The sequence below is a fragment of the Nannobrachium achirus genome, assembly GCF_963921795.1.
Source record: "Nannobrachium achirus genome assembly, chromosome: 8".
NCBI classification, from domain to species: domain Eukaryota; kingdom Metazoa; phylum Chordata; class Actinopteri; order Myctophiformes; family Myctophidae; genus Nannobrachium; species Nannobrachium achirus.
Window position 1 is genome coordinate 26,963,456 of NC_137817.1, and position 27,474 is coordinate 26,990,929.

At 41.8% G+C, this 27,474-nt stretch overlaps 1 protein-coding gene across 1 annotated transcript; it reads left to right on the top strand.

Annotated features, from left to right (window-relative positions):
* Positions 1 to 425: 425 nt before the first annotated feature.
* On the top strand, positions 426 to 22,925 carry LOC308289680 (solute carrier family 25 member 36-A). The gene is made up of 7 exons (XM_080731420.1): positions 426 to 899; positions 6,236 to 6,400; positions 9,207 to 9,284; positions 12,459 to 12,559; positions 16,115 to 16,181; positions 16,508 to 16,797; positions 18,391 to 22,925. The coding sequence occupies exons 1-7, from the start codon at positions 859 to 861 to the stop codon at positions 18,582 to 18,584; spliced, it is 936 nt and encodes a 311-aa protein (XP_080587546.1). The 5' UTR covers positions 426 to 858; the 3' UTR covers positions 18,585 to 22,925.
* Positions 22,926 to 27,474: the final 4,549 nt, after the last annotated feature.

Sequence of the window (27,474 nt, forward strand, 5' to 3'; positions counted from 1 at the left end):
CTCTCATAAATCCTTGTCAACATGTAAAATAACATCTGTGTAAAAATAAATACGTGTGCACTGTGCAGTCAGTGTGGTGCATTATATCGAGCAACGAGCAAATGAGTTTGCTTGGTTTCACTCTGACTCTCTTTGATTCGCGTTGGCATTTCATCACCTCTTGTTGACAAGCGACACCAAAAGCCTGCTTGATTGCGCGAAACTGGCGCGCTGCGCATCTGGGTATTCAGTCTAGTATTTTAATTCGGCGCATCCCTTGAGGTATGACTGCATCCTTGATCGTGATCTCTGCCATTCGCCACGGTCGGTCGGTGACGGCAACTCTGTCACGTGAAGCGGTAGTGATGGGGCGGGCTTTAAACGACACGCCGGCCAATCGGAGCCTCTGTTGTGCGGCTTCCCATTCGTCGATAAACATTGTGAGCTGTCTGACGGGCGCTCAGTGAGTGAGGCAGGCACGGCGTGAATGTGAGGCCGACTCATTAATGCATTTGGGGGAAATCTTCCACAGCAGCATCATATATTTGGGCGCACGCACTATGGTGAAGCATTATTCTGATTTACGAGGAGGAGACCCGCAACTGCTGCTGCCCTGACTCCGAGTTAGTGATCTGTCCGGGGTTGCAGGAGGCAGCGTCAGCTGCTCGGGGAGCTAACGCTAGCTTAGGCTGTGCTACCGTTAGCTGTCCTCGTTTTTTTCCCTTCTTCTGGCAACTGACCTCCACCACCACAACAACACAGACCAATAACATTGACTAGCTGATTTGGAGGTTTTTCCTGTCGTCGTGACGCCCCCGACCCCCCCACCCCCTTTGCCCGAGTGGTGTCCCGAGGACGGATCCTGAATAATGCTAAAGAATGAGTCAGAGAGACACCCTGGTTTATCTGTTTGCTGGAGGGTAAGTGTGAAAATGTCACGACATATTATATGCGACGGTGCAGCTAGCTATATAGCTGCTCTCTCTGCGATCAGGGCTAGCTCAGCTGGCTGCAGTGGCTAGCTGATTCACGTTAACGTCAAAAGATCAGTTATGAGATGTGCTAGGATGACAATATTATCTAGATCACTGGTTCCCAAGCACTGGGTCGGGACCCGTTTGTGGTCGCGGACACATTTTTGTGGGTCCCTAAATTTTTTGTTTCCTTCATTTATTATTTCAATAAACGTTCATGAAATAAGATTTTTTTTTTGTCAATAGTTTTATATAGAAATCAAAGAAAAATCTAAGAAATTGCATAGTGCATAGTTAGAAAACAAATGTTTGAGTAACGACGTTGGTTGTCATTTGAGTCATCAGCAGTTCGTCGACATCTATATTTACTTAGACAGTGGGGACCGTACCTTTGTTCCCCAGGCTCTATGTTCCCCAGGTTCTATGTTCCCCACTTTCTTACCACCTAACCTACCCCTAACCCTAACCCTAACCTCACTAAAACTAATGCTGTGAGGTGGGGAACATATAGAGAGGAGAACATAGAACCTGGGGAACATAGAGAGGACCCCAGACAGTGGTGGAAAAAGTACCCACATATTTTTCCTTTTGTAAAAGTAACAATACTGCAACATAGAAATACTCTGTTACAAGCAAAGGAATTCAAAATGTACTTGACCTGAGTAAAAGTATGAATGTGTTGGCATCAAGAACAACATGTTTGAAAATAGCAGATCTACAAGCTCATAACGCATCGCATCGCTTGTAGATCTGCTATGGTTCATGTATGCTTTATAATATTACAATTGATGTGATATCTGCAAAGTAACTAACTAAATCTTTCAATTCATTGTAGTTGAGTAAAAATACAATATATGGATCCGAGATGTTGTGGAGTAGAAGTAAAAGTACTGGAATTGGAAATCCTCAAGTAAAGTACAAATACCGTAACTCAAAATTGTACTTAAATACAGTACTTAAGTTAAGTAAATGTACTTAGTTACTTTACATCTCTGTAGACAACCAAAACAAACACGCCCAGATCACCCAAGATAACATGCCTGCATAAAATTATAGGGATATCCACTCGGGTCAGTGTTTAGAGAAATGGCACATGGTTTAGTGCTGCGTCACTGTTGCAAACCGGGAGTCTGTGAACTGTAGTTTTATTTGGATTGCAGTCTACTCAAGATTAAAGGAGTAGTTCACCCTCAAAATGACTTTTTGTCTCTATCCGGAATGAGTATTTGATAGGGGGAAAAGGGTCATTTTGAGGATGAACTACTCCTTTAATCTTCTATCCTTGTGAGTCAGACTCGCAGGTGAAAATGGGCACAAGACATGGTGATTATTTAAAAGTAGTGAATGCTGTTGTCATTGATCCCCCGGGGGTCAATAAAGGCTTATGATCTTTCACAGACGCTTAGAAAAGAATTAATGGTAACAACATTAGATTCACATTCCTCTTGCAGTTTATTTCTTTGTCAGGACATGTTTCCTAAAGAATAGAGCACCAAGTGGCAGTGGATGGGGGAGGCTCACAGAATGCTACCTTCTTTAACAGGATATAGTGTAAAGATGATGTTACGGTGTCCCTGCACTCCTGCAGTCAGTTACAAGAAAAAGAAAACAGACAAGAAAAATCCCTGAAATGCATTGACGTGTCACTTAATAGTGTTGTATATGATCACTGATTAGCACATTGTATCTGTTCTACAAATTATGATTTCCAGTTCTTCCTACAGTCCATAATCCTTCAGCTGTTTGTATGGAAATTGTAAACATTGGGGACCTTGGAGTGTACCAAATGTTTACAATTTCCATACAAACAAGAGTCATAAATACTTACATACTTGATGACAAGTGCTATTTATAAGCCCCGCAATTCATAAGGTAAGACGAACCCATTGATCTCCATGGGGAAACTAAGTTGTCAAAATTCAGGTCATGTTAAAGCTAACACGTTGTCATACCGTTGGCCAAAACTCTGTCGACAGGACTTTGCTGCCTCGACTACCATGGTTGCTTTACTACTGATTTAATATTAACCCCAGCTAAAGATAACTGTAGTCAGTTATTCTTTGTTGCTACAGGTCAAACCCAGCCCTGTCTAGCACTGCAGAGCCCATTACGATCTTATATAGTTTTTCAGGTTAACTTCAGATCTTATCTCGGTGCTCTCCGTTATCTGCATCTCTGTCATGATACAGGCACCACTGGAAGATGGTACCTGAATTATTATAATCTTGACAAAAAGGCAGTAGTATTGCCTTGAAAGACCTCATATGCAAACTGAGAGCTTGAGTTCAATTATTTTGTAGACCATGTTAATATACTGTTTTTCAGCTTCACTGCGTTGGGCCAGGAAGGGGGGACCGGTGACCTTCTGATTACCAGACGGCAACTCTTAAGCTAATAATTTGTGAATCTATTTCAGGGTTTGGTCATGTGTGTGCAATTGGCAGACTCAAAACAATTTGATGGTTTGTTTGATTGTATGTAGTTGCCAGAGGTTGGGATGGGCCACATGGGACAATGCAGTGAGTGACATAACACTCAGTCACACAGGGTCAATTTGGATGTGACCGTCAACTTTGATTTATCCAAACAATGTTTTTGAAACGGATGTGATACTCATACTAAAAAAGTAACATGGCTTTTAGGAACATACTCCAACAGTGCTGCCTTAGAGTTGGTTCTGGAGAATGTCTGCCCACTGCTCCCGTTGGGATAGGATAAATGCAGAGGCCAAATGATGGGTATGGTATTTGTACATTTAAATTATGTACTTATGTACTTGGCAATAAATACAGTACCATGCATATACATTGGGACCACAGGTCTACATTAGAAACGGAGGAGTCGAGAGATTTCTTCCGTTTGGTCCGTTTCATGTCCGTTCTATCTCCCTGTCCGTACTTCTCCGTATATTTACGTACACCCCTCAACTGAACGTACTGGACTTGTCTGTAGCAACTAGCAAGAAGTACCCGTGGCCACCGTTGTGGACCGTAGGGCAGTATTTAGGAAAATAACTTTTCCTCTGAAAAAAGAGTGGAAAGATGTTCTTCAACGTCTGTAAATATCAACCATACCTCTATGATACAAACATGGAAAGCTCTGTGGCGTGAACATTCTCATCAAGAGTGAAACAGCAGTCAGTTGAAAAACACACAATCTAAATTTCCTTTGTATGTAGACATTGTCCTTTTTAAAAATAATAAAATATTACATTCCGTTGGTTATTGATTAATCACCAGATTCGAGAGATGGGGGCTACTCGAGGTTCATTCAGCCAAAATCCGTCTCACTTGAGTTTCGAGTCCCTTTGATTGGCTCATTTGGCTGGCTGGTAATGTAACTTAACTGACACAAAGTATTTATAAAAAAGACTTCTTCTTCTCCGCGCGCTGAGAATTGTTCTCTGCTCTGCTCTGCTCTTGTGTGATGCGACCATAGGATGCGACATGCGAGCATTGATGCAAGGTGCAATACAGGCGTGCGGCCCCAACAGGAGTGGAATTGCATCGCAGGGCGGGTTGGCTCGTGCTCGTGCATATACCGTACAGGAACTAGGCATGTCAACGCAATTACTGCACGTGCTCTCTCACCCAAAACGTAGATAAAATCAAACGTACAGAAGTATAAACAGCCCTTAACTTACAGTAACTACCTTATCAAGTTAGGTGCCATTTATCAGAAGCGTGGTGTTGTGCTAGGAAACACAAAACATTCCTGACTGGATCTCTTGTTCCCACGCTAGGCCATTCTGCAGCCACGTGTTACAGATCTTTAGAATTCCAGAAACAACAATGTTGTTCCATGTCTGTTAGTGATGGTCATTTGGGTAATGGCCAACCACCCTTTTTTTTGTTAAACACGTATGCTTGGGAATGTCGATTACCTCCACATGGCGTCATATTTGTCTCTTGTACACAACAACTGGGATTTATATAGAATGCAAAGCTGCGCATCTCCTGCCTTTTGAAGTTAATGTACTTACTGTAGATTTTGTTGGCAGCTCTGGACCCAGTAGGGGGGCTCATTGTCATACCCCATCACCGATGACACCTAAAGCCTGGCAGGCACATCAACTTTACTTGCTTGCCCATCACTATTGCCACATGTAGACAGTACCACACTTTGATAGCAAGTGTGTCCTATATTAGAACCAAGGCTGGTAGAGGACTCGCACACTACATATATACTTAAGGAATACTCCTTAAATATAATTTATTTTATTTTTAGCCCATAGTGCTCATGGTGCTCAGTGCAAAAATAAATAAAAAATATTTTTGCACTGAGCACCATGAGCACTATGGGCTAAAAATAAAATAAATTATATTTAAGTCTCAGTCTAAGGAGTATTCCTTAAGTATATGTGTGCGAGTCGTCTACCAGCCTTCCTTCATTTCCTCCAGACCTCCGCACCTGCAGTTAAACCAAGACAAAGGACAAACAAGGGCGCAGCAGTTTTCTCTAAAGTTCTATATTAGAACCAAGCACGTGTCGTAATTAATGAGCAGCATCTAGTCTGAGAACTGCCGATCGTCACTTTGGATTTTTTTTTTTTTTTGCTCTGCTCGAGAAATAATTAAATATAATGTAGTAGTTTATATTCTCATTATTTATTTGAAATGTTTGGTTTATCAAATGGATGTTGAATCATTTTCATGTAAATGGTTAATCGTGTACCTGCGCCCCATCCCTAATGTCTGTATTGGAATCAGCACTCTTTACACTCGTGCTTGTCTGTCTTGCATTCCCGCCTTGCTAAGCTTTTTCTTTTTTTTTTGCATCACTAGAGCGAGGAAAGTACTACACAATGAGTCTTGTTCCATTCATTTAGACCTGGAGAGATACGCATAGGCTGCAAATCAGTGGGGACTGCCAGGACAGACAGTTGGAAGGAGAGGAAAAGGAGAATAGTGTGTGTGCACGTACACTGTTATACTGTGTAATGTATATAATGTATATACATTTAAATTTGTAAGATTATGGTGCCAGTTTTCACAACTCTAACCCTGGCGTCCCTACAGTATGTCATTAAAAATGTTTTATGGTAGCAGATCAGTGAAGCTCACAATGCATCACAATGTGACATGTTTTGAGCTTGTACAATTGTCAATTTTATTTGAACCATTTGGGGTTCCATTTTGGAGTCCTTTGGGGAAAAAAAGGTTTGAAAACTAGTAAACTACTGTGCTAACTGTCATCTTCTCTGTTCTATACATATTCTCCCCACCCACATCCTTCTGTCTTCCCATACCCCCCTCCCATTGGTGTGTCTGTCGCTGTGCCAGATGTGGGGGAACGGTAGGAGCCATATTGACATGTCCACTGGAAGTAGTGAAGACACGGCTGCAGTCGTCCTCCGTCACCTTCTATGTATCTGAGGTGCAGCTCAGCACGGTCAATGGAGCCAGTGTTGCCCGCATGTCCCCGCCTGGCCCCCTGCACTGCCTCAAGTGGGTACCTAAACAAGGCTGATCACTGGGCCATTTACAGTCTCCTATAGTTATCGTGTGTCATTGAGTGTGTTCATTTAGGCTTGGACAAAATGCTTTGTACAATTAGGCTGCCTTTAGCATGCATTTCAAGTGGTAACTGGTAAGTAACATTTGCGTATTCATGATCAATGATCATTATTTTGCAAACCGAAAGAAATATTTGCACACAGCTACTTGGTTGTTTCCAGTCTGTAGTAACCAAAGCTATTACTGGTGCATAACCTGGCTGTTCCTCCCCCTTTGGCTGACCAAGTCAGATTTGGCTGAAGAGTTTGCGTTCCTTCTTCAGCATGAGCCTTGCTGTTGGTTTTGTTGTTGTTTGGACTGGCTGGCGTCCCTCTGGAAAGGCCAGCCAATGACTGAAACCTACCGCCACAACGATAACCTCAGGGAGAACTGCACACAGGGCACAAGCATATAATGTTCAGCTTAGCCAAGCAGGATATTTCACAACGGTATTCTCAAATAGGATTTTATTTTATGAACAAAAACTCACAGCCCTGTTAGTTTTTTATGACTGGGCAGTAAAACTGTCCTGCTTCATGCTGAATAGAACAAAGTGTGCTATAAAGAGGTCAAATCAGGACTGCGCCACCCTTTTTGGAAAAAATTAGGGCATTTGACGATGTGAGGCCAGTCACAAAATTCATAACAGTTCAACTAGCTTTACAAGCAGAAGTAGTTTTTACCACTAGACATGAATTTTGTACTTAATATATGATTGCTAAGATGCTGTCTCCTCTTTATTCAGTCCCTCATTTGGTTGAAATGACAGAAGACGGGTTAATTTAATAATTTGTATGTCCAATTATTTTGATACATTAGTACATTTCCTCTTGAGGCATACAGTATTAGCTGTCCATCTTATTCAGAGCAGCTAAGCCATAGACCACCTGCATCAAAGTATAAAGTACTGCACGGTCAGTTTATCGTGCCCTCAAAGCATTTCTGTGATCACAGAGAGCATGAGCTGTGCAGAGAGGTAGCAGGTATGCGGTATATCAAGAGGAGGGTAGGTTACAGTGATTTGAGAAAGTAAATACAGTATGGAAACATGGGATCTAATTGGGGGAAGAGCAGAAGTGATTTTCCTTCTCTCTGACATGAAATGCTAAAAGGTAATGACTGTCTGGATTAGTGTTGACAGACAGAAAAAATAAACATTGTTAAGCCCATGGAGGCATCTAGGCTTGTAGGGCGCCTTGAGACTCTATATCGGATTATAAGAATCTAATATCTACAAAGACAGAAGCACACCTTCCTCCTCTAAGATGTAAACAAGCGAAAGGAAATGTACATGCTGTTCATAACCATATAAACCACTCTGCAAAGTGTCTTCTGGCTGTAACTATTTAAAGAACAACTTTGTTTTTTTACAACAAGGGTTCATATTTTAGATTGTAATTAATTGAATATAAAAGATGGGTGCTCAAATGTTTGTAATAATTATTTTGATTTCAGTGGCTGGGGGCATGTGTACAAGTGGCTTTTTACACAGAATAAGCCCATTCCCAAGATGCAACGCAACCTTTCATGGTTAGATGTGACTTTTTTGGCTCGGGGTCGGGGCACCTCTATAAATATATTTTTCATCCGAGGCACCCCTACATTATTATATTCCTAATTTTTACTCCCAGCACCTTATATTTATAGCATATTTTAGCGATTATGTTACGAGGAAAGCGAGATAATAGCCATTTTGGTTAGAACTGACTGAAAATAACTTTGTGCTTTCACGTTTAAAATGATACTAAATATATTTTTAAATACATTTCAAATATTATCAAATTATCAAATTATCTCGCAGCACCCCTAGACTGCCGTCGCGGCACCCCAGGGAGCCCCGTCACCCACTTTGAAAACCCCTGCTGTAAATAGCAATAAAGAAATTGCTGGCTTATTGTGTCTAAAAATACATATTTAGCCACTTGTACGCATGCCCCCACATTTTAGCATGCTAAACGTGATAAACCAATTGAACAAAGTAAATGAAAAAAATTTAACACTCACCTTTTCTTTTCTCTCATTACAATCTAAAATATGAACCCTTGTTGTAAAAACGAATGTTGTCCTTTAATTAGTTCTCTCAGAACAGCTCAGAAATTCTGAATCAATTCACACCAAGGAACTATCATTTATTTTCTACAGTCTCTTTCAATGTTGAACAGAGGCGATGTATGTTTATATTCTTTGATCTACCAGAACATTTACTCTGGTCAGTAGTGTATCAACTGTTTAAATTAGTCTGCCTGACACACAGTAAAAACATTGGCCTGTGATTTTATTTAGTTTTGCAGTGGGAAGTGCTAAGAGAAAGGACATGGTTTGGGCTCAGATACAATCTTTCTCTGCCCTTGCAGGAACTTGGTCTGCATTATCTGGCTTGTATGCAAGGAATGGCAAGTGTAGGATAAGGTGACTTGTGTTTTCAAATAGCTTAAATGGGACAACATCTTGGATAAGATGACATGTGTTTTCAAATAGCTGTCAATGGGACATCTTTGTCAAGATCACATTGTTGCATAACATCTATTGTCATATCAAGTTGTCTGGGACATGGCCAGAATCTCACCTGTTTTACAACATTGAATTCTACTTAACTATACACCTACAGTATATCACCCTGGTCATTGGTTTAACTTGGGGCTGAGGCATCAGGAATATGAAAATGTCCATGTCTACATACATGTGTGATCCGGCTTGATTCCCCTGTGTGAGTTTGAGGTGTGTTGCTATAGTAACACTGACTTTGTATCTTCTACAGGTTGATCCTAGAGAAGGAGGGACCTCGCTCTCTCTTCAGGGGCTTGGGGCCTAACTTGGTTGGTGTGGCTCCCTCCAGGTAAGTGTATATTCCAACATTTTCATCACACTCTTAGCATTGTGCATCCAACTTATTATGAATAAGTGTGGACTGGACCGTATGTCTTTGAAGGCGGTCAATAATTATGGTATTGAAGTAGGAAGTTGGTAAAACTGGTTATAATGGATTGCATTTTATAGCGCTTTTCCAAGTGCTCAAATCGCTTTACAATGATCCATTCATTCATACATTGGGTATTGAAGTGTCAAACATTCGACACCAGCGTCTTCACTTCCCACATTTACACACCAATGGTGGCAGGCTAGCACCGACCGACTCATTGGAGGCAATGTGGGGTTCAGTGTCTTGCCCAAGGACACTTTGACATGTGGACATGAGGAGCCGGGATTTGAACCACGGATCATTGGCCAACCTGCTCTACCTCCTGAGCCACTGCCGCCCCAAATATATGGACCCTTTTCCAGAGCGCTGCCGTGTAGCTGCTGTGTCGGCCCACAGCCTCACACACACAAGGTGCCGCTTGACGCCGCAGTTATGGTTGCCGCTCTGAGAAATCGGTCTATAGAGAGACCAAGGTCAATTGAGATCTGCCCAGAGTAAAAAAGAATAGACTGTGCCATGATAAACAAATTGTATTGTCTGTTTTTGCCTTGCATTTTGATAAGCTTTTATATAATAGATGTTTACTGGATTACTGTCACTGTCTCCCTGACATACACAAGGTCAACTGCTTCGTCCTATAGCAGGCATCACAGGCAATCTGGGACATGAGAGAAAGTGTTTGTTCGTTGACCCGCTAATAAGAGCAAATTTGTTACAAATGTTAGCCGTAGCAGTGAAAGTATACAATCAAAAGTCATATGATTGTAATGTATCATATTGTCACTGCCAGGGCAGAAACCTTGTATCTCATTCTCCATATTTCATCATCTTTTTGATTGTTTTTAACTTTTTTCATAAATAAATGTATAGTTCATCATATGACGGTGGATGACAGTCTCACTAGCAGATCTACGTGTCAGAGAAAAGAGTGCATTTCACTCATAGTACAGACTGAGAAAGATCAGAGTGAGGCAGCAGTGTATTCAACAACTCAAAGAGCTACATTCATTGCGTTCAGTCACCTTTTTTGTGAGGGTTATGTTAAATGTTATAACGTTTAGCATTCACACATCTGCCCCATATGGTATATGCTATAGGCTCTGCAGGGTGTTTGCTGTGTGTTTGGAGCTCTACAATCACTCAATCTGATCTCACAACGTAGTCTGTAATAGTCAGGACAAGACAACTGTTCAGCTTTAAGCTAAATACCACGGGTGTCTTTGTACAGTAAGTTGTTAGTCAAGAGGGGTCCTGTCAACACTGGCTTTGGTCTTGTGATAATTAGGACATGGTACAGTAGCATCAGCAACATGGCATTAGGCATGTAGCTTTAAATGGTCCGTTTCCTAGGCTGAACCAGAGACGCCAGGAAGAGTGTTAGAAATGAATAATAGATTACCTAATTAGTGGAAATATAAACGTCTCTACAATATTATTAAAAGCTGTTCAAAGCTTCCTTAGCTTCATGAGCTGTGAATCAATCCAACTCATGAGGGAGTTTCTGCTCCATCTGTCTGATAAGAAATTAATACCCCACTCGCCAGGGGTTTAATACTGTTATATAATACTGACACTGAAGGGGAAAAGAACATGAAACTAGGTTTTTTTGAATGCCATAAGAGGATCAGAGAAGCGTGTCTCACTCGTCATGCTGAACTGTAAGCAGGACAGGGCAGAAAGAGTTACCAATTAAAATGCCCGCTGTGCTAATTTGCCACTAAAGCTATAGCTAGCAAGTGCTAGTGCTAAGCACGAGTCAAGTGTTTTGTTGACGGGCTAAATGATTCTATGCTGATGTAAGGCAGAAACCACCTGCGCTTCCTGAGGTGTGATGCAAGGCTTAAGACAGGCAGATGGACACAGGCAAATACTGTTGTATAATATACCTGATGCGCTTTTAGCATCCCACTACAAAAACACGGTACTACTGGGTCTCAAATGATGGCAGGTGGCGACATATGGGTGTATGTGACATGCAAGGCTGATAAAGGAATATTGACATTACTACAATGTCTCAGGCATTTCCTGAGGGGGACTTTATGCCTTTATTGATGGGACAGTAGACTGACAAGAAACGGGGAGAGAGACGAGGAGTGACATGCAGCAAATGTTGTGCAACGGGACTCAAACCCACAACACGCTGTCAGACAGAGTCTACTATGTGGTATGCGCCTAGACCGCTAGGCCAGTGGGCACCATATAGGGCATACATGGCTGCTGTGTCGCAAGACAAATTTCAGTGTGAACTGACAATAAAGTACTATATCATATCATAGTTTTCATGGGAGTGTTGCTTGATGACAATTGCTGGGTGTAGGCAGCATTAAGAGCGGTGTCCAGGACAGTCAGAGGAAGGCAAAGTGAGCCAAGTAAAGAAAAGTAGAGCAGTGGCGTTGTGAGCCAAGAATATGTATGTAACAGGCCATACGTCTACTAGGGCATAAGAATATGATGTCAAGCCCATTCCCATTTCGGTTCCCATTGTTCTGTTGTAGTAAACACCAAATACACTATCCAGAAATTAAGCACAAAACAACAAGACATACAGTACGGTAGATGACCATCATGGATGATGAAACACGTATTCTCATGAAGGGAGTTAACACCACAAGAGCTGTGTACTGTACAATAGAATAATAGACATGTGCACAGACTGCACACATGTGTTGGCAGTGGCACGTATGTCAATTGTCAAACTATGTTCTGTCATTATGCACTGTATCCATATCCAAACGTAAATTAGGTGTCACACATATCAGTTAGATGTAGTTAGGTGACATATTTACTGTGCAGGTGCATACAAGAATAGTGTCCAGAATGTTATACTTGATTGTCATAGTTGCCATTAGTCCAATACCAACAGCCTATAATGTTATTTCTCCTCATGGCTCTATGCTGAATGAGTTTTTCAAATAGGCCCAACTTTGTTTATGCTACGTAAATAATAAGCTGCATTTGTTTTACATAGAAAGACTCAGACTGTCTGAGTCTTATACTACAATGATGAACCAAAGAAAAGACGATTGCATTAAGAACTATTATCTTTGTGTTTTTTCTGTTAACATATCCTCTCCTTTTCACTCCCAACAGAGCCATTTACTTTGCTGCGTATTCCAGTGCCAAAGAGAGACTTAACAATGTGATGGAGCCCGACTCTAAGCAGGTGCACATGTTATCAGCTGCACTGGCAGGTAATCATATATAGTGTTTTATATATATGTATACAGTATAGTTTTTTTATGTTTATATTTTCCCACATGGAATGAATGTAATTTAGCAGTAATTTCAGAAATGTTAGTAGAATGGAGCTTGCCTGCTTTAGTAGCGGTAAATAAAAAACTAAAAGGTGTTGGAATTCCTACCTACTTTGCATAATAATCCACTTGACGTGTGCTTCCACTGATTAAGCACCGGTCATCAATGTGAAGCTGCATCCACATTTCACATTGGCACTTGTTTTCGATTCTAAGGACTTCTTGATTCACTGCTTAAAATGTATCTTGGATCGTCAATCTGCTCCTAGTGGAACTGGAGCATGCTACGCAGAGTTGTTTATAATGTAGGTCAGTTAGGCCATATGCACCAGTACATGAGGAGTATGAATGCACGTGCATACATACTGTGTGTGTGCATGTGTGTGTGCACGTGTGTGCGCGTATGTGTGCGTGCAAGAATAATGTAGGTTAATGGTAACTGTATCCAACTTTGAACAAACCATGACTCAGATCTTCCTGCTGCTAAATCCAAGGTCAGTTGTGTTTTGCCAAAGGCCATCTAGTGGCCAATGACAGCAAAGCAGTCAAGTACAGAACCCTACAAATCAAGTGAGCTCAACTGAATATCCTCTCTATTCTAAGAGCGATAAGTTGTTGACAGGGTAGTGATGAAGCCAGTCTGTTTGCCAACGGCACGTAGATGTGGGATACAGACAGTAGCAGAAAGCTGCCTTCTCCCATGGCTCAGAAAATGTACTTCATATGAATATAATAGACCTGACATCATATGAAGATATCCTCTGGACTAAAACGGACCAAACTCACTTAAGTGTCATAATTTATGTACATTGTACAATCTGGCCTTGTTATTTTAGCTATTTCATATTCTACTTGATATATTACAAATGAAGTGTGTAGTATAAACTCCTTAGGGTGACTAATGGCAGCCTTACGCTAAAGGACACATCAAGCAATTTCACTGGCTCATAAATCTTGGTCTGAACTGTCTTAAGTCAGGCTTTTTCTCATCACTTCACTCTTTGCCTGTAACTGTCCTGGGCATAACTCGGGCACCGTCCGATCGACTTGGTGAAACTTGGTTTGTGTCGCTGATGACCCGGGGTTGTGTTGTGCCAAGAGGGAATTCGGTCGGACCCGTGGTTGTCCAGAACTGAAAATCCACGAATGTCTCTATCTGACAGCCTGTGTCCACAGACATTGGCATCCATGATCCCTAACCAAATCCAAGCCGTCGGCTTCATGTATCGGCGAAGCTTTGCCGCACGTTTGTGCCGCTTTACCAATAAAGTAATGTTTATTCTTTTACCCAATACCCATACATGGAGATCCCTGTGCTGGCATCGTAGACTAGCCTCTGAGTACAGTGTTAACGTGTACTGCAATGGATACTCTTGACGGGTACAGCAGCATCTATGGCAGCAAGTACAATTATTCTAGTATTGCATATCTGGCATGCATTCCCACCTTGCATCATTCAGCTCACATGGAAGTCATGTATACACAGATACAGCAAATGACTGCTGCAGAGGCCTCCTTTGCTCAGGGTCTGCTATACAGGGCATGTCTATTTGTACTGTATATATATATATATACCCGCACGGACCCAAAGCCAATCCTGAGCGTAGATCCACCTAGGAGGGTGACCCAGCGGTCCATCCGCGTAGTTTATTTGCAGCATATGAATTCTGCTTATGAACTAGCCTTAATACTGAGACACACTTCTTTCAGGACCAGTGCCAGATCCAAAGATAATATTATACAATGTGCTGTCTTATAGTGCAGCGCCTCTGAAACGTTTTGGATTCAGTGCACCACAGGCTTCATGGGTCGTGATGCAAGCATAATTATGTTGTTAGTAGAACAGTAAGTCATCATCACCCTCTGAGGTAAACTAAGGTGACAATATGATATTTTAAGCACTTCAAGCACATGTGATTTGGCATTTGTGCATGCATGGTTTAGTAAAGAGGAAGAGCATTCTCACTGTCAGCACTATTTACAGATGTAAAACACACGCGCGCAACAATCTTATGACCTAAACTGATTTTAAGATTTTTATCTTCATCTCCTTTATCTATTACAGTATTGTTAGCAATACATTTTCAGATGTTACACTTGTATGATTTCTATGGTTAGAATATACTTATAGATGTCTAATTGTGGTGCGCTTATCAGTAACATGGTAGGCACAAAAGGTTATCGATGGCTACGTTTAAAAAATATATATATAGCTGGGAAATGTTCATTTCAGAACGCCGGGTAGTGTTTGGGGATGATAAAAAAAAAAAAAAGACTTGGTGTGTGTGTGTAGATTGAATTGCGTTTACTACAGTATGTCACTAAATGCTATCCGTTTAACTCTGATAGGCTGCTGTGCATTTGTGATGGTAGACTATCAAGCCATGCCGCGAACCCCCCAACAGGGGTTTGATTTTGGAACTGTGGAACATGTCACCTTTTTACACCCCTCATGAGTTTGCAGGTCTGGCCTGTTCAGCAGGGAGCGGAACATGGAGGGATAGCATGTTTGTCCGTGTTATGCCCTCCCTGTGAAACTCCTCACTGTCAACTGAAAAGCGGCGTCTGGCAATTCCATGTGTATCGGAGGAGACATGTGGTTGTCTACACCCTCCTCAGACCAACAGCAGGGGTTAACTATACTGTACGCAATGGGACAATTAGCAATGAATAAATTGGGAGACAATTTATAGTAATAGTAATAGTATTTTCTGTATAACCGTTCTTCCAACATGTCCCTTCTGTTGTCTGCAATGGTGATGATATTTCTTTTCCAATGCTTGGTTAGTGGGGTAAATCCTGTGGAAGTTATGGGGGGTGTGGGAAGTGAGACGGTTGCATGACGCTCAGTGTGCTACACACCCGCCTGTGTCTGTTTTAGGCCTTTACTCTTACCGTAGCTCTCCTCTCGCAAGGGCATGAGACCCCCACACCACCAGGGGTCTCTAGCTGCATCTGTGAGGAGTAACTTGGGTCTGCGTGAGTACTCACCACAGATCTGTGCTTCTTCTGTTGTTTTTGTTTTATTATTATTTCTCTCTGCCTCTCTCTCACTCTCTTCTCCCTCTTTCTCTCTTTCTCTCTCTGTTTCTCTCTCTCTCCCCTGTTTCTCTCTCAACTTTCTGTTCTGTGCTCCCCTTTTTAATGTAGGCCATTGGATAAGATGCACAGTTAATACACGTCTTTTGCACGCACTGACAAAACTATTACAGTATTTATCTCTCCCCGTATAGCACGCACATAGGCTAACGATTAACAAGGTTAGATGTCTCACTAAGCTGCCTTTATGACTTACATTGGATTTAAGCTAAAGACAAGTCCACATATGCAACATAATATACACTTTGTTCATTTATTAACATGACTGCAGCTTATTAATTTGTGGGCCATCTTTGTTGTGCCGCTGGCAGCAAGGCACTTTAGACAACCATGTTATTTGTGGGTTTTAAACCTTAATTAAACTGTTTTTTAACTGTGTTTCTCTCTCCACAGGGTTCACAGCTATCACAGTTACCAACCCCATTTGGCTGATAAAGACTCGCCTACAACTGGATGCCAGGTACACACAGCCAATCAGAGCAGCATGCTTACCAGTCACAGCGAGCCTAATTCAGTGCATCTCCCCATGCGTTTATGAATAATACATGGCAGCCTTTAACTTTCCGCCTGGTATTGGAGATACGTTACCCTGGTCCATAGGGATTTTGAGTAGACAACTAGTTGGTTTGGCCTTTTTCTCCGACTGTTCTAAAATTGTGTCTAAATATCAATGTGGCCATAGTACCTTGTGGGCCACAGCCACAGGGGAACAATTAAAGTGAAGTTGCTATGGGCTTCTTTTGCCTTCCCTCTCTAAGTCCACCCTTCTTTCTTGTCCTTTCCTAGGAACCGAGGGGAGCGGCAAATGAATGCGTTTGAGTGCATTCGGCGCGTGTACAAAGCGGATGGCCTCCGGGGCTTCTACAGGGGCATGTCCGCATCCTATGCCGGTATCTCAGAGACTGTGATCCATTTTGTGATCTATGAGAGCATCAAACGGCGACTCCTAGAGTCTAAGGCAGCACAGAACATGGATGAGGAGGAGGAGGGGACCAGGGATCCATCCGACTTTGTGGGCATGATGCTCGCCGCGGCCACCTCCAAGACGTGTGCCACATCCATTGCTTATCCTCACGGTGAGAGCAGGAAAACAATACCAGGGTGCTGGAGATTTGGTTTATCATACAAATAGATGAATAACATTTCTGTGTGTTTTCTCATATTTTGGTAACTATACATGTACCGTATTTTCTTATCATAAATGTGATGAGAATAGCCTCGATAAATTAGGGCCTGACCAATACTGGGTGTTTGAGACCAATATTGATACAGATTAAAATACTGATATCGATATGTTATATAGGCAATTAAACAATAAACTTTATTGTCCAAAATGACATCGGTGCACTGAAACGATAAACGCCACTGGTAATTTAATAATTATAAATACATTTTAAAATGTTATATCTGTGATATGCCAATGTCGGGCAATAAAATCGTCTGACCTATAAAAAGGCCTGGCGCTACAATAAAAGAATCATTTTTAAAGATTTGTTTTTGGGCTTTTTATGCCTTTATTGATAGGACAGTAGACTGACAGGAAATGGGGAGAGAGATGGGGAATGACATGTGGCAAAGGTCGTCCAGATCGGGAATCGAACCGGCGTCGCCAGCAGGCATCATAGCCTAGTATGTGGTATGCGCCTTGACCACCAGGCCAGCGGGTACCAGAAAGAAGCTTTCTAGAATAGAAAGCGTTCATAAACATGTCAGACAAGCAGTACTTGGGCTTCGAGCAGTCCACACATGTCAGAATTTCAGTGCTTCTCTAAACTTGGAGTGCCCTTTGCTTTTTCTGATGGTATTCAGCCAGTTTGTATTTGTATTTTGGATTGTATCTTGCCCTGTATCGGTACTAATTATCTCTGCTCGGAGCACATATGACCAATCGTAGGTCCTGATTCAAGGCAAGACGGTGTTAAACGTTGAATCCTGTTCAACTTTTGAAGAGTAGCGCTGTACAGTTTTTGTACAGAAAAACCTAAAAGTGATGATAAGTCTTAGTTTTAGTGCATATTTACCCCATATTAGCAACAAGTGTGTTAATTTTCCTCAATATAGCACAGCTTTAGTTCCAGTGTTGTTCACAGGTACCTAACCTAACAGCCATTTGTAGAGAATCCAAGTTGATTGTTGTATGCTAATTATTATAAATATAAATGTATATCATCTATTTACTAGTAAGACGCCTCAGTGCTATCAGGGATCTCCATATATGGGCATAAAAGGGAATTGTTCCCCTGGCATAACAGGGATCTCCATCTCCATATATGAGCATAAAAGGGATTTGTTCCCCCTGGCATCACAGGGGTCTTTCTAACAGGGCATCATTAATATTGATGACATCAGGGAACTCCATTCTGTTAGAGTGGTTTCCCTGACATCACAGTGACATCAGAGCATGATGTCAGAGCGGCTCATAGACCGTAAAAATGTGTACATGTCTACACGGACGGACACAGACAAGCTGTGCCATCTCTCATAGTAAACTGCAACCTTCGGTCGCATTAAGCGAGTATTTTTATAAATAGAAAGAACAGTTCCTCCAGAGGAATTGGAGGAAGTTAGATGATACATCTCAAGGGGTTATCCTTTCAATAAAGGTACAATATAAAGGTACATATAAAAGTGATCACTCATGTTTTCCGTGTCTTCCCTCCTCCTTGCAGAAGTGATTCGCACCAGGCTACGAGAGGAGGGCACCAAGTACCGCTCCTTCTTCCAGACTCTAATGGCAGTGCCCAGAGAGGAGGGCTTCCGCGCTCTGTACCGCGGCCTCACCACACACCTGGTCCGTCAGATCCCCAACACAGCCATCATGATGTGCACCTACGAGCTGGTGGTCTACCTCCTGAAGGGTTAATCCCTGCTCCTCCTGTTTTACGTGTTTATATATATATATAACCCTGCCCCTAAAACTGGAGAAAGCGAGAGACAGACAGACAGACAGAGAGAATGCCAGCCAGGACCGATGTGCAACAGATCGCCCCCTCCTCACTAGAAACAGACAGGAGGCGGTGACTTCACATTCCTCACTGAAAGCTAAAGCTAAAGTGTAAATTTCAAAACGGCGTAGCAGTTGTTTTAAATGATGTGGGCTTTTGTTTCTCTGATGGATACAGGCGACAGCTAGGATCTTCACATTGATTTTGGAGATCTGGTTTTAGTGATGGTTGGCCCACGGCCAGCCCCCCGTCATTCTTTTTTGACATGTCTAATTTTTACATCCTGCTGCACTCCCTTAGCTTCTCTTTGATGAGTTGCTTGTGGAAGCACATAGATGTACAGACGAGAGCATCTAAGTTATATTATTACAAGCCGCAGCGCTAACAATACTAATAATTGAGAAGTAATCCCTCTACTTTACTACCTGTAGTGGATCTTAGAACCTCAGAGGCAGAAGGTGTGTTTTTCTCTCGGTTATTATGAGAATTGTACTTTTTGTTGTTGTTGCTTTGGGAGCCTTTTAGATTACTGCGCAGCATTCCTCCCTTAAGCCTGTTTTGAGCTTAGTTGCGTGCCTGTGTCGCACACAGAAATAGCTGATCTGAAAGCTCACAACAGATAGCATTGCGACGTGTTGTGATATTTTAGATAGGCTTTTCCGTGTGAGACACGGCACATCAATAAGTATACTGTAAATCAGGCTTCATTGTCCCATCGGACCCAAAGTTGTCCAGAAACCACACTTTATCAATGGTCACTGCTGTGTTTGAGCAAAAATCTATGATCTGGATTCTTGCTGTTGATGTATAGAAGTGGGTTCAGCACTGTAGGCTTGGTGTGGGTGTATAAACGGAGGGAGGGAGGGGATGTGCCTTGTGTGAAAATGTGAACTGGAACTGCACAGAGACGCACAGTGGTTGTCGGAGATGGGTGGAGTTCTAGTCACTGTCACAATATATGACAAGTGTATGGAGTAGCACACTGGTGTTGGGCAACACACATGGTCAGCAGCCTTACTGCACATGATGAATACACACAGACAAAGGGCCTGCCCCGGGGTCGATAACCAGTATCGATAAAGATCATATCAATCACATTGAAAAAAAATGGCAAATGCATCACAGAAATCTGACATGCTAATTGTAATTTGGTTTGTAGTGTTCATTTAGACAATACGATATATAGATATACAGTGGTGGTCTGGTGGACAAAGTGTTCAACCCCAGTACTAGTAGTCAAAAGTATAGATATTCCTGGCTAAATACTATTTAACTCGAGTACAAATTAGACAGAGCAACTGTCACTTTAAGTGCTGGAGTACTTGGTTTTAATAATACTTAAGTATTCAAATGTAGATGCTTTTAATTCAAAAGTACAAATGGCATTGTACATTGTCTTTTTAATCAATGCATGCACAAAAAAAAATAATAGGTGAAAATAGCTTAACTACAAGCTCAAAATGCGACTCGTTGTAAACTTGTAGAACTGCTATTTTCACTATAATTGAAATAAGGCTTAAGTAGTTAATTCATTATGTACTTTTTTCCTAGAAATGTAGTCAACATAATATTTGTCTTTGAATTGTAGTGGAGTGAAAGTCATAAGTATCCAAAAATATTCAAATAATACTCAATTAACATACAGATAAAATAAATACTTAAGTACAGTACTCAAGTAAATGTATTGTGTTACTGTCCACCACTGTATCTATATATATATATATATGTGTGTGTGTACAGTATTATCTATATATGCACACACCATAATATGGTTACAATATTGATATATTGCACAGCCCTAGACACATTGTCTGCAGATTTCGTGAGACCTATCTTTCAAGACACCATGATATTGTCACACATATGGGCATTTACATGTGTTTACATTTACTTGACACCAAAAGCATACCGTCATTGACCATATTCACACTTGGGCCACTTTGCGCTTACGTCATACTTGACAGCCCAGAAAATGACTTGAAAATGGCTCACTGTGTGATTATGGTCAATATGATCAGACAAGAGGGCAACGGTTGAATCTGACCATTACATCTCTAGTGTGTTTGTGTTCTGTGGATTGTCTGTGAGAGCTGACAACGGTACAGTGTCAACAGAATAACCCTAAGCAGAGTCTACCATTCTAACATACTTGAATGTAAACAGAGATGATGAATAAACTTACTAGACAAGGAAGTGAAACACCGACCAAAATTGTGAGAAAAAACAAAAAAAAAAAAAAAAACATTAACTGAATGAATAAAGTTATACGTTCTAACATAAATATAGTAATATTGATGAAGGCTATATTGTATACAGTTGAAGTATGTCCACACAAAATGTGACTATGTTGTGTTTGTCTGCCCTTTATCGGGAAATGCAAACCATTTTTTTATTTTTTTCCTTTTTTGGCCTTCACTTGTTGTTTTCTCCTCGGCAAACAACTGTGTGGTTCTTTATGCACTTTTCCATTGGCTCTACAAACCTTTTATTTCATGTTGTGTCTTTCCTCACGTTCAGAATTCAGGCTAGTTTTACAGGCGAGGACAATCCTCTATTGAGTTGACTCTGGAAAATTGTACACTTTAGCCTGCAAGGTTTGTTTTGTGGGGACGGAGAAATTGCAAGAATTTGTTCTCCTTGGAGTGTACAGTATGTGTGTGAATGAGTACTGGAGACATTCATATCCCGTTTTGTCGGTTTCCTCACCCCATGCTGTATGTTTCGCTGTAACGTGTTTTTTTTTTGAGAAAAGAAATATGGCTGCATTTAAAATAATTTCCAAACTAAGATAAATAATTTTGGAACGATAGTATTTTTTGCTTTAGTTTATTTTAATTTGAATGTTTTGTTTGTGATGTCCTTGCCTTGGAATTTAACGACGCTTGCTCTCTACCCACCGGTTTTATTTAATTGGTTTTGCTTTGGTTTTGTGTTCTTTTTAAACTGTTAAACACGTGTTTTGTTGTCACCGCATCCAGCCTTGTAACCATGGAGATGCCCTCACCTACTGACCTTTCCTCACTCACATGACATTGACATGAGCACAAAGAGGCTTTCCCAGTCTGTGTAAGCTTCACTGTTTGCATTTCAATCGCGGGCTGCAATGTCGATATAGCACGTCTTGACCCAGACCGACATCTCACATTAACAGCCCAAACCCATTACTTTCCAATGATAACTTCTTAAAACTCTTCATTAATTTGATCTGAGTGTTAGTGTGCAGCATTATGCTTGTCCAACTCTTATTTGGAACATTTGAGGACATAATGGCAGGCTTTAATAGAGATCTCTTCTATGTGCAGCTCGGACATGCTAACTTTGTGCCATTCAACATCTTGAGACTGTAGACAAACTGCTTTAGTCTGTGGCTCTACAAGGGCCTCAGATGTTCTAAAGAGTCCCAGTGAAAAGTGATCAAAAATCATTTTTACTGTTAACTCATATCTGCGCAAATGATTGATGCATTAGACCAGTGGTTCTCAAAGTGTGGTCCAGGGACTCTGGGTTTCAAGTCTGTAACTGACAGTATACAAATGCAACCAGATGGGTCCATTTGGTTCCATTTATGTACTGTCAGAGTTGAGGGGGTTCTTTGAAATGTAATGGTTTGAGAACCACTGCATTAGACCGATGGCCTCATTGTAAATTAATTGTTAACAAATATTCTATGGATGAGTCTGGACAAAACCATTTATGCTGCAGCTGATGATGTAGTGCTTGAGGCTCTACGTCCATGGGTGTCTGTGTTGCTGCTAGTAATGACTTGTGTCCTCAGTCACGGTGCTGGCTACACTCCCATAGACCTGAGACCGGCCTGGTTCACACAGTCTATGCAAATGGTGAGTCCACTTGTTTGCACCTAGAGTACTTCAATGTTTGTCCCAGGACACATTCACAACTCATGGTTATCGTCTTGCCTCTGAATGTGTGTGCCGTTTCAGTGACTATGTTTTAATCTGTGTGCATGTTTGTGTGTTGTATGTGTGTGTGCTTCAGTTGCCTCATACTGTATGTCAACCAGTTATTGTTTTTTGTGTGTGCGACTGTGCGTGTGTGAGAGACCATAGGAGGATGCACTCAGTTGAATAACCGCTAACAGTGTTTTTTTTATTTTACTTTTATAATACATTGTTTTCCCATCCCTCTCCCCCTCATGGTAACTTTGGTGAGGCTACTGGAAGTGTGTCTCATGCTATGCATTCTGTCATCCCTATTTTTTGTAAAACAAAATTCAATAAAATGGAAAGAGTGCAGATATGTTCATGTTCCAAGCTGTCTTATTGTTTAAATCCACCAGGGGGCAGTATTGAGCACACCCAGGGCCAGGATTGTCTCACATTATCAGGTAGAGAAGACTGGAGACATTGTGATGGTGGTCTGCCCGCTTGACCACATCCTTTCCAGACCAAACCGTGATGCAATGAAAAGCAGTCTTAAATGTATGAACACACCTCAAAGCTCAGATGTGGACCTCTTGGCTTGGCAGTGGAATCAATGTACTGAGGTCAAACTATGGAGGCTGGGCTTTTAACCACAATGTAGAATGGCAACCCTGGTCCTTGAGTAACCAGTAAGACGCCCTAAGTGCGAGAAGCGTCCAAGGTCACGCACATGGGCGTGTGCACACATCCGCCTGGGTGACAGCAGACTGCTGGGCGAGCGCTGGCGCTTTCGCATGGGATCAACTTTGACCAAAAACATGCACAGACCTGGTTAGTTGTCTAAGTTGGACAAAATGTGGCCATATTTCCCCAAATATGGAGATTACTGACGTCTGACATAGATGTTTGACGTCATAGACCACATGAGACTATGGGCATTAATTCCCGGATATGGGCTTAATATTGATGACATCAGGGACTCCATTTATGGGCATACAAGGGTCAAGTACGGAATTCATTTGCAAGTGTGACTATTGATGACATCAGGGATCCACATATATGGGCATTACACACCCCACCGTGGGGTGAGAAAATAATTCATGGGCTAAAGATTCTTTAAAGGAATCCTTCCCTTACTAGCCAGGTATCATACTCACATTACCAACAAGACCTCAGGCATTTTGTGTGAGTCTAAGGAGCAGCCAGCAGATACGAGGCCCAAAGGCACTGCTGCACAACATGCTATCAACACTGCAATGGGCTTTTCAGCCTTCTTGTAACACCACAAAGTGCCTAGCCATGCTCTGATATTGTTTATTTGGGACAAAATGAAACAACCACAAAATTGGATGTAGCTGGCAGGCTGTGTCCTTGCACACCTTTGGATTGGGGGGAAATGGCAAAGAAGGGAAATCGATTCATTAATTTGCGTTTAACAGGCCTTGTGGACTGTTCCTAGTCTGTGGTGTTTTCTGTCTTCACTCAGTTGAATATTTCTGTCCAAAAGCTGGAAAAGAAAGCCCTCCAAACCAGCCAGAACAGAAATGAAGGTTTTCATCATAATGCCTGGGAAACCTTTCTTCTCTGGTTGTTATGGCACTGTTACTTGCTGTTGTCAGCTTTCTTGTCCCAACCTCCCCCTCCTCTTCCTTCAGATTGTTCTTCTCTCTCCCTCTCTCTGTCTCTCTCTGTCTCTTCTGTCTGTCTCTGTTTGTCTGTCAACCTGTCATTTCTCTAACTGATAAAAGTGACAGTCTCACCGCTATCACAGCACTTCTCTACCACAAAGTATGTCCTGTACAGCCATAGACCGAAGATATTCATCGTGTAAGTGAACGCACACAGGGAGAGCCTGTAGCAGCCCTCAAGCCAGCCATGCAGGTACCATGAGTCCTACTCCAACATCCTGACCAGTAATTGCTCTTACGGAGCACAGACATTTTCCTCTTCCAGGTGACTCAATGATTGGATGAGCAGCACACCACATTCTAGTGGAGCCAGCTTTGACTTTAACCGCTTAAACTCTATACTTTTAGTTGACTGGGGACCCCCAGGGCTCTATACTAGTTACCTGGTATTTCCCTCTACACCTAATCTCTCATAAGCAATATATTCATATGCGATGAAGCTCTCACTCAGGATCCCAGGAAAGTTTAGTGTGGCTTCGGATATCTACCGCTGTTACCGCCCACAATGTGGTCTGACAGAAACCACAGCCACAACATATGGTATCCATACATGTGCGGCGTGCAAGCACACACATGCACAACACATAGCCTACTCATAAAACAGACAAGCAAACTCAACTTCAGCTTTGTCTGAACCCCCATGGGTGTCTGAAACTGAAATGTACACTGTGTGGGTGTGTGTGGGGGGACTTTCTCTCTTTCTTTCTCTCCCATGCACAAATATACACACAGATCGCCCACACACAAGAGAGACAAAGTGAAAGGGAGTTCAGCCAGATGGAGACAATGTGCTCCTCTTTATGTTGTGAGGAACTGAAAACCTCATGGCGGCTTGGTGACATTGTTTGACTGGCGATACGGCATCCAATTATATGCAGCATCATGAGCAGTCCTGAGAGAAAGATCCACAGAGGCCAGACGCGTGTGTGTGTGTGTGTGTGTGTGTGTGTGTGTGTGTGTGTGTGTGTGTGTGTGTGTGTGTGTGTGTGTGTGTGTGTGTGTGTGTGTGTGTGTGTGTGTGTGTGTGTGTGTGTGTGTGTGTGTGTGTGTGTGTGTGTGTGTGTGTGTGTGTGAGTGAGAGAGCAAGGAGGGAGAGACTTCTTGTATGTGGGTGTGCATGCATATGTGCCCATGTCTGTTGTTTGAGAGATGGGAAGGGGGAGAGAAAGTGTGTGTGTGTGTGTGTGTGTGTGTGTGTGTGTGTGTGTGTGTGTGTGTGTGTGTGTGTGTGTGTGTGTGTGTGTGTGTGTGTGTGTGTGTGTGTGTGTGTGTGTGTGTGTGTGTGTGTGTGTGTGTGTGTGTGAGAGAGAGAGAGAGAGAGAGAGAGAGAGAGAGAGGAATGAAAGAGAAGACATAATGAAAGGCAGACTAAGAGACAACGGAAACCAGATGATGAAACATGGGTGTCTGAGGACTTGTGGAAGTTACAGGGAGTTCTGAGAGACCGCCACTCATGGCAACTGTCTCTGAGGTTTGTGCCAAAAGACAGACAGACAGACGGGCAGACAGACACATGCACTCAAGGCCTCACACCACACACACACACACACACACACACACACACACACACACACACACACACACACACTGCACACACTCGCAGTATGAAGTTAGGTTGTGACTCATCTACATTTGTAAGGGTATATGTAATATGTGAATTATGATTATGTATTTGAATTTATGAGGAACACACAGCAAGCATTCTGTGGTGATAGATAGGGAGAGGAGGAGAGAAATAATCCAGTAATAAAATTACTATAAGGAAATAAGAATGCTGACCAGGAATATTTACTCCTGAAGGAGTAAATATTTAATCCTAAAGAAGTAAATATTCCTGCGGTCAGCATTCTTGTAACTGACAGTCTGTCCACCCCAGTAACACACACATCTCTCTCTCTCTCTCTCTCTCTCTCTCTCTCTCTCTCTCTCTCTCTCTCTCTCTCTCTCTCTCTCTCTCTCTCTCTCTCTCTCACACACACACACACACACACACATGCACTCACAGTCTTAAACTGTAGATTGCACACCAAGGGTGTAAAACTTAAATAATAATGTTATTCTGGGAATTGATTAGACAATGTGTGGGAGCAGGCACACCATGTTCTCTCAAAACAGATGGGCTCTTAATCTACACTGAAGCTAATAAGCCTATTAGGCTATTTCACACCATTATAGGCCTATTTCAATTCTCAAAATACTTTAGGCAGACAAAGCTGTTGCTTATCTATAATCACAGGTTTGAAAGCTGTCAGAATATTACTTCATGTATATTTGAATTAGCTTTGTTTGTTTAGGCTAAGTATGTTATGTCATTGTTTGTCTATTAAATTGGTGATGCAAATGGTCTTCCAAGACCAAGTCTGACAGCCAGACAGCTCAGCATGTCATCCTATACAGGTCTCCCTTCAAACTCCTTTGGCTAATGAGTTGGAGATAATTAATCCAATTTAGTGGCATATGGCCCATGTAAGCCTGGGGGGTACAAGGGAAAGGGAAAGACAGTGGCTTCCACCAGTGTTGGAAAAAGTACTCACATTTTATTTTAACAAAATATAGCTTAAAGCACCAAAAGTAAAAGTAGGCCAACAAAATGCATATTTACAAGCTCACAACAACGTGTATAGTGATGCAACACATCTATTTTCAAATAGTCTATCCTGTATGAAATAGGGCTAAAGTGGTTTGTGTACTGTATTATATTATTTATATCTGTAAAGTAACCAGTAAAGTTTCCAAATAATTGTAGTGGAGTAAAAGTAGCCTAAAGAATTTGCCTGTGAGATGTAGTGTAAAAGCGCAGAAGTAAAAGAGTAGAAGTAAAAGTATTGGAAAATTGGAAATAGCCTACTCAAGTAAAGTACAAATACCTCAACATTTTACTAATTTTAGGCCTACTTAGTTAGGCTACTTAGTTTACAGCAGAACCCCCAAAATGAACTGGGGACCCCACCCTGACAAGCATTTAATGTGACTCGGTTCCACAGATAGGGCCTATATTGTGAAAATAGCAATGTTCGCCTCTTGCTTAGGACAGTTTGGCCAGTTTGGTATTAAAACAGTCTTGAAAGTCCTTAAATTGTCACTTTAGAAATGTTCAGATGCCATATAGTGTTGGTTGGTATGTTTGTTTACAAGTGAGTGAGAAAAGAAATGAGTCAAATGACATTAAGCTAATCATGGGGACCCCACAAAATAAATGTGGGGACCCCACTGGGGTCCCAACCCCAAGTTTGAGAACC

Coding starts and splice junctions, on each gene's coding strand:
- LOC308289680 (XM_080731420.1), top strand. CDS start 859: ATGAGTCAGAGAGACACCCTGGTTTATCTGTTTGCTGGAGG. Junction 900..6,235: donor GTTTATCTGTTTGCTGGAGG/GTAAGTGTGAAA, acceptor TCGCTGTGCCAG/ATGTGGGGGAACGGTAGGAG. Junction 16,182..16,507: donor CGCCTACAACTGGATGCCAG/GTACACACAGCC, acceptor GTCCTTTCCTAG/GAACCGAGGGGAGCGGCAAA.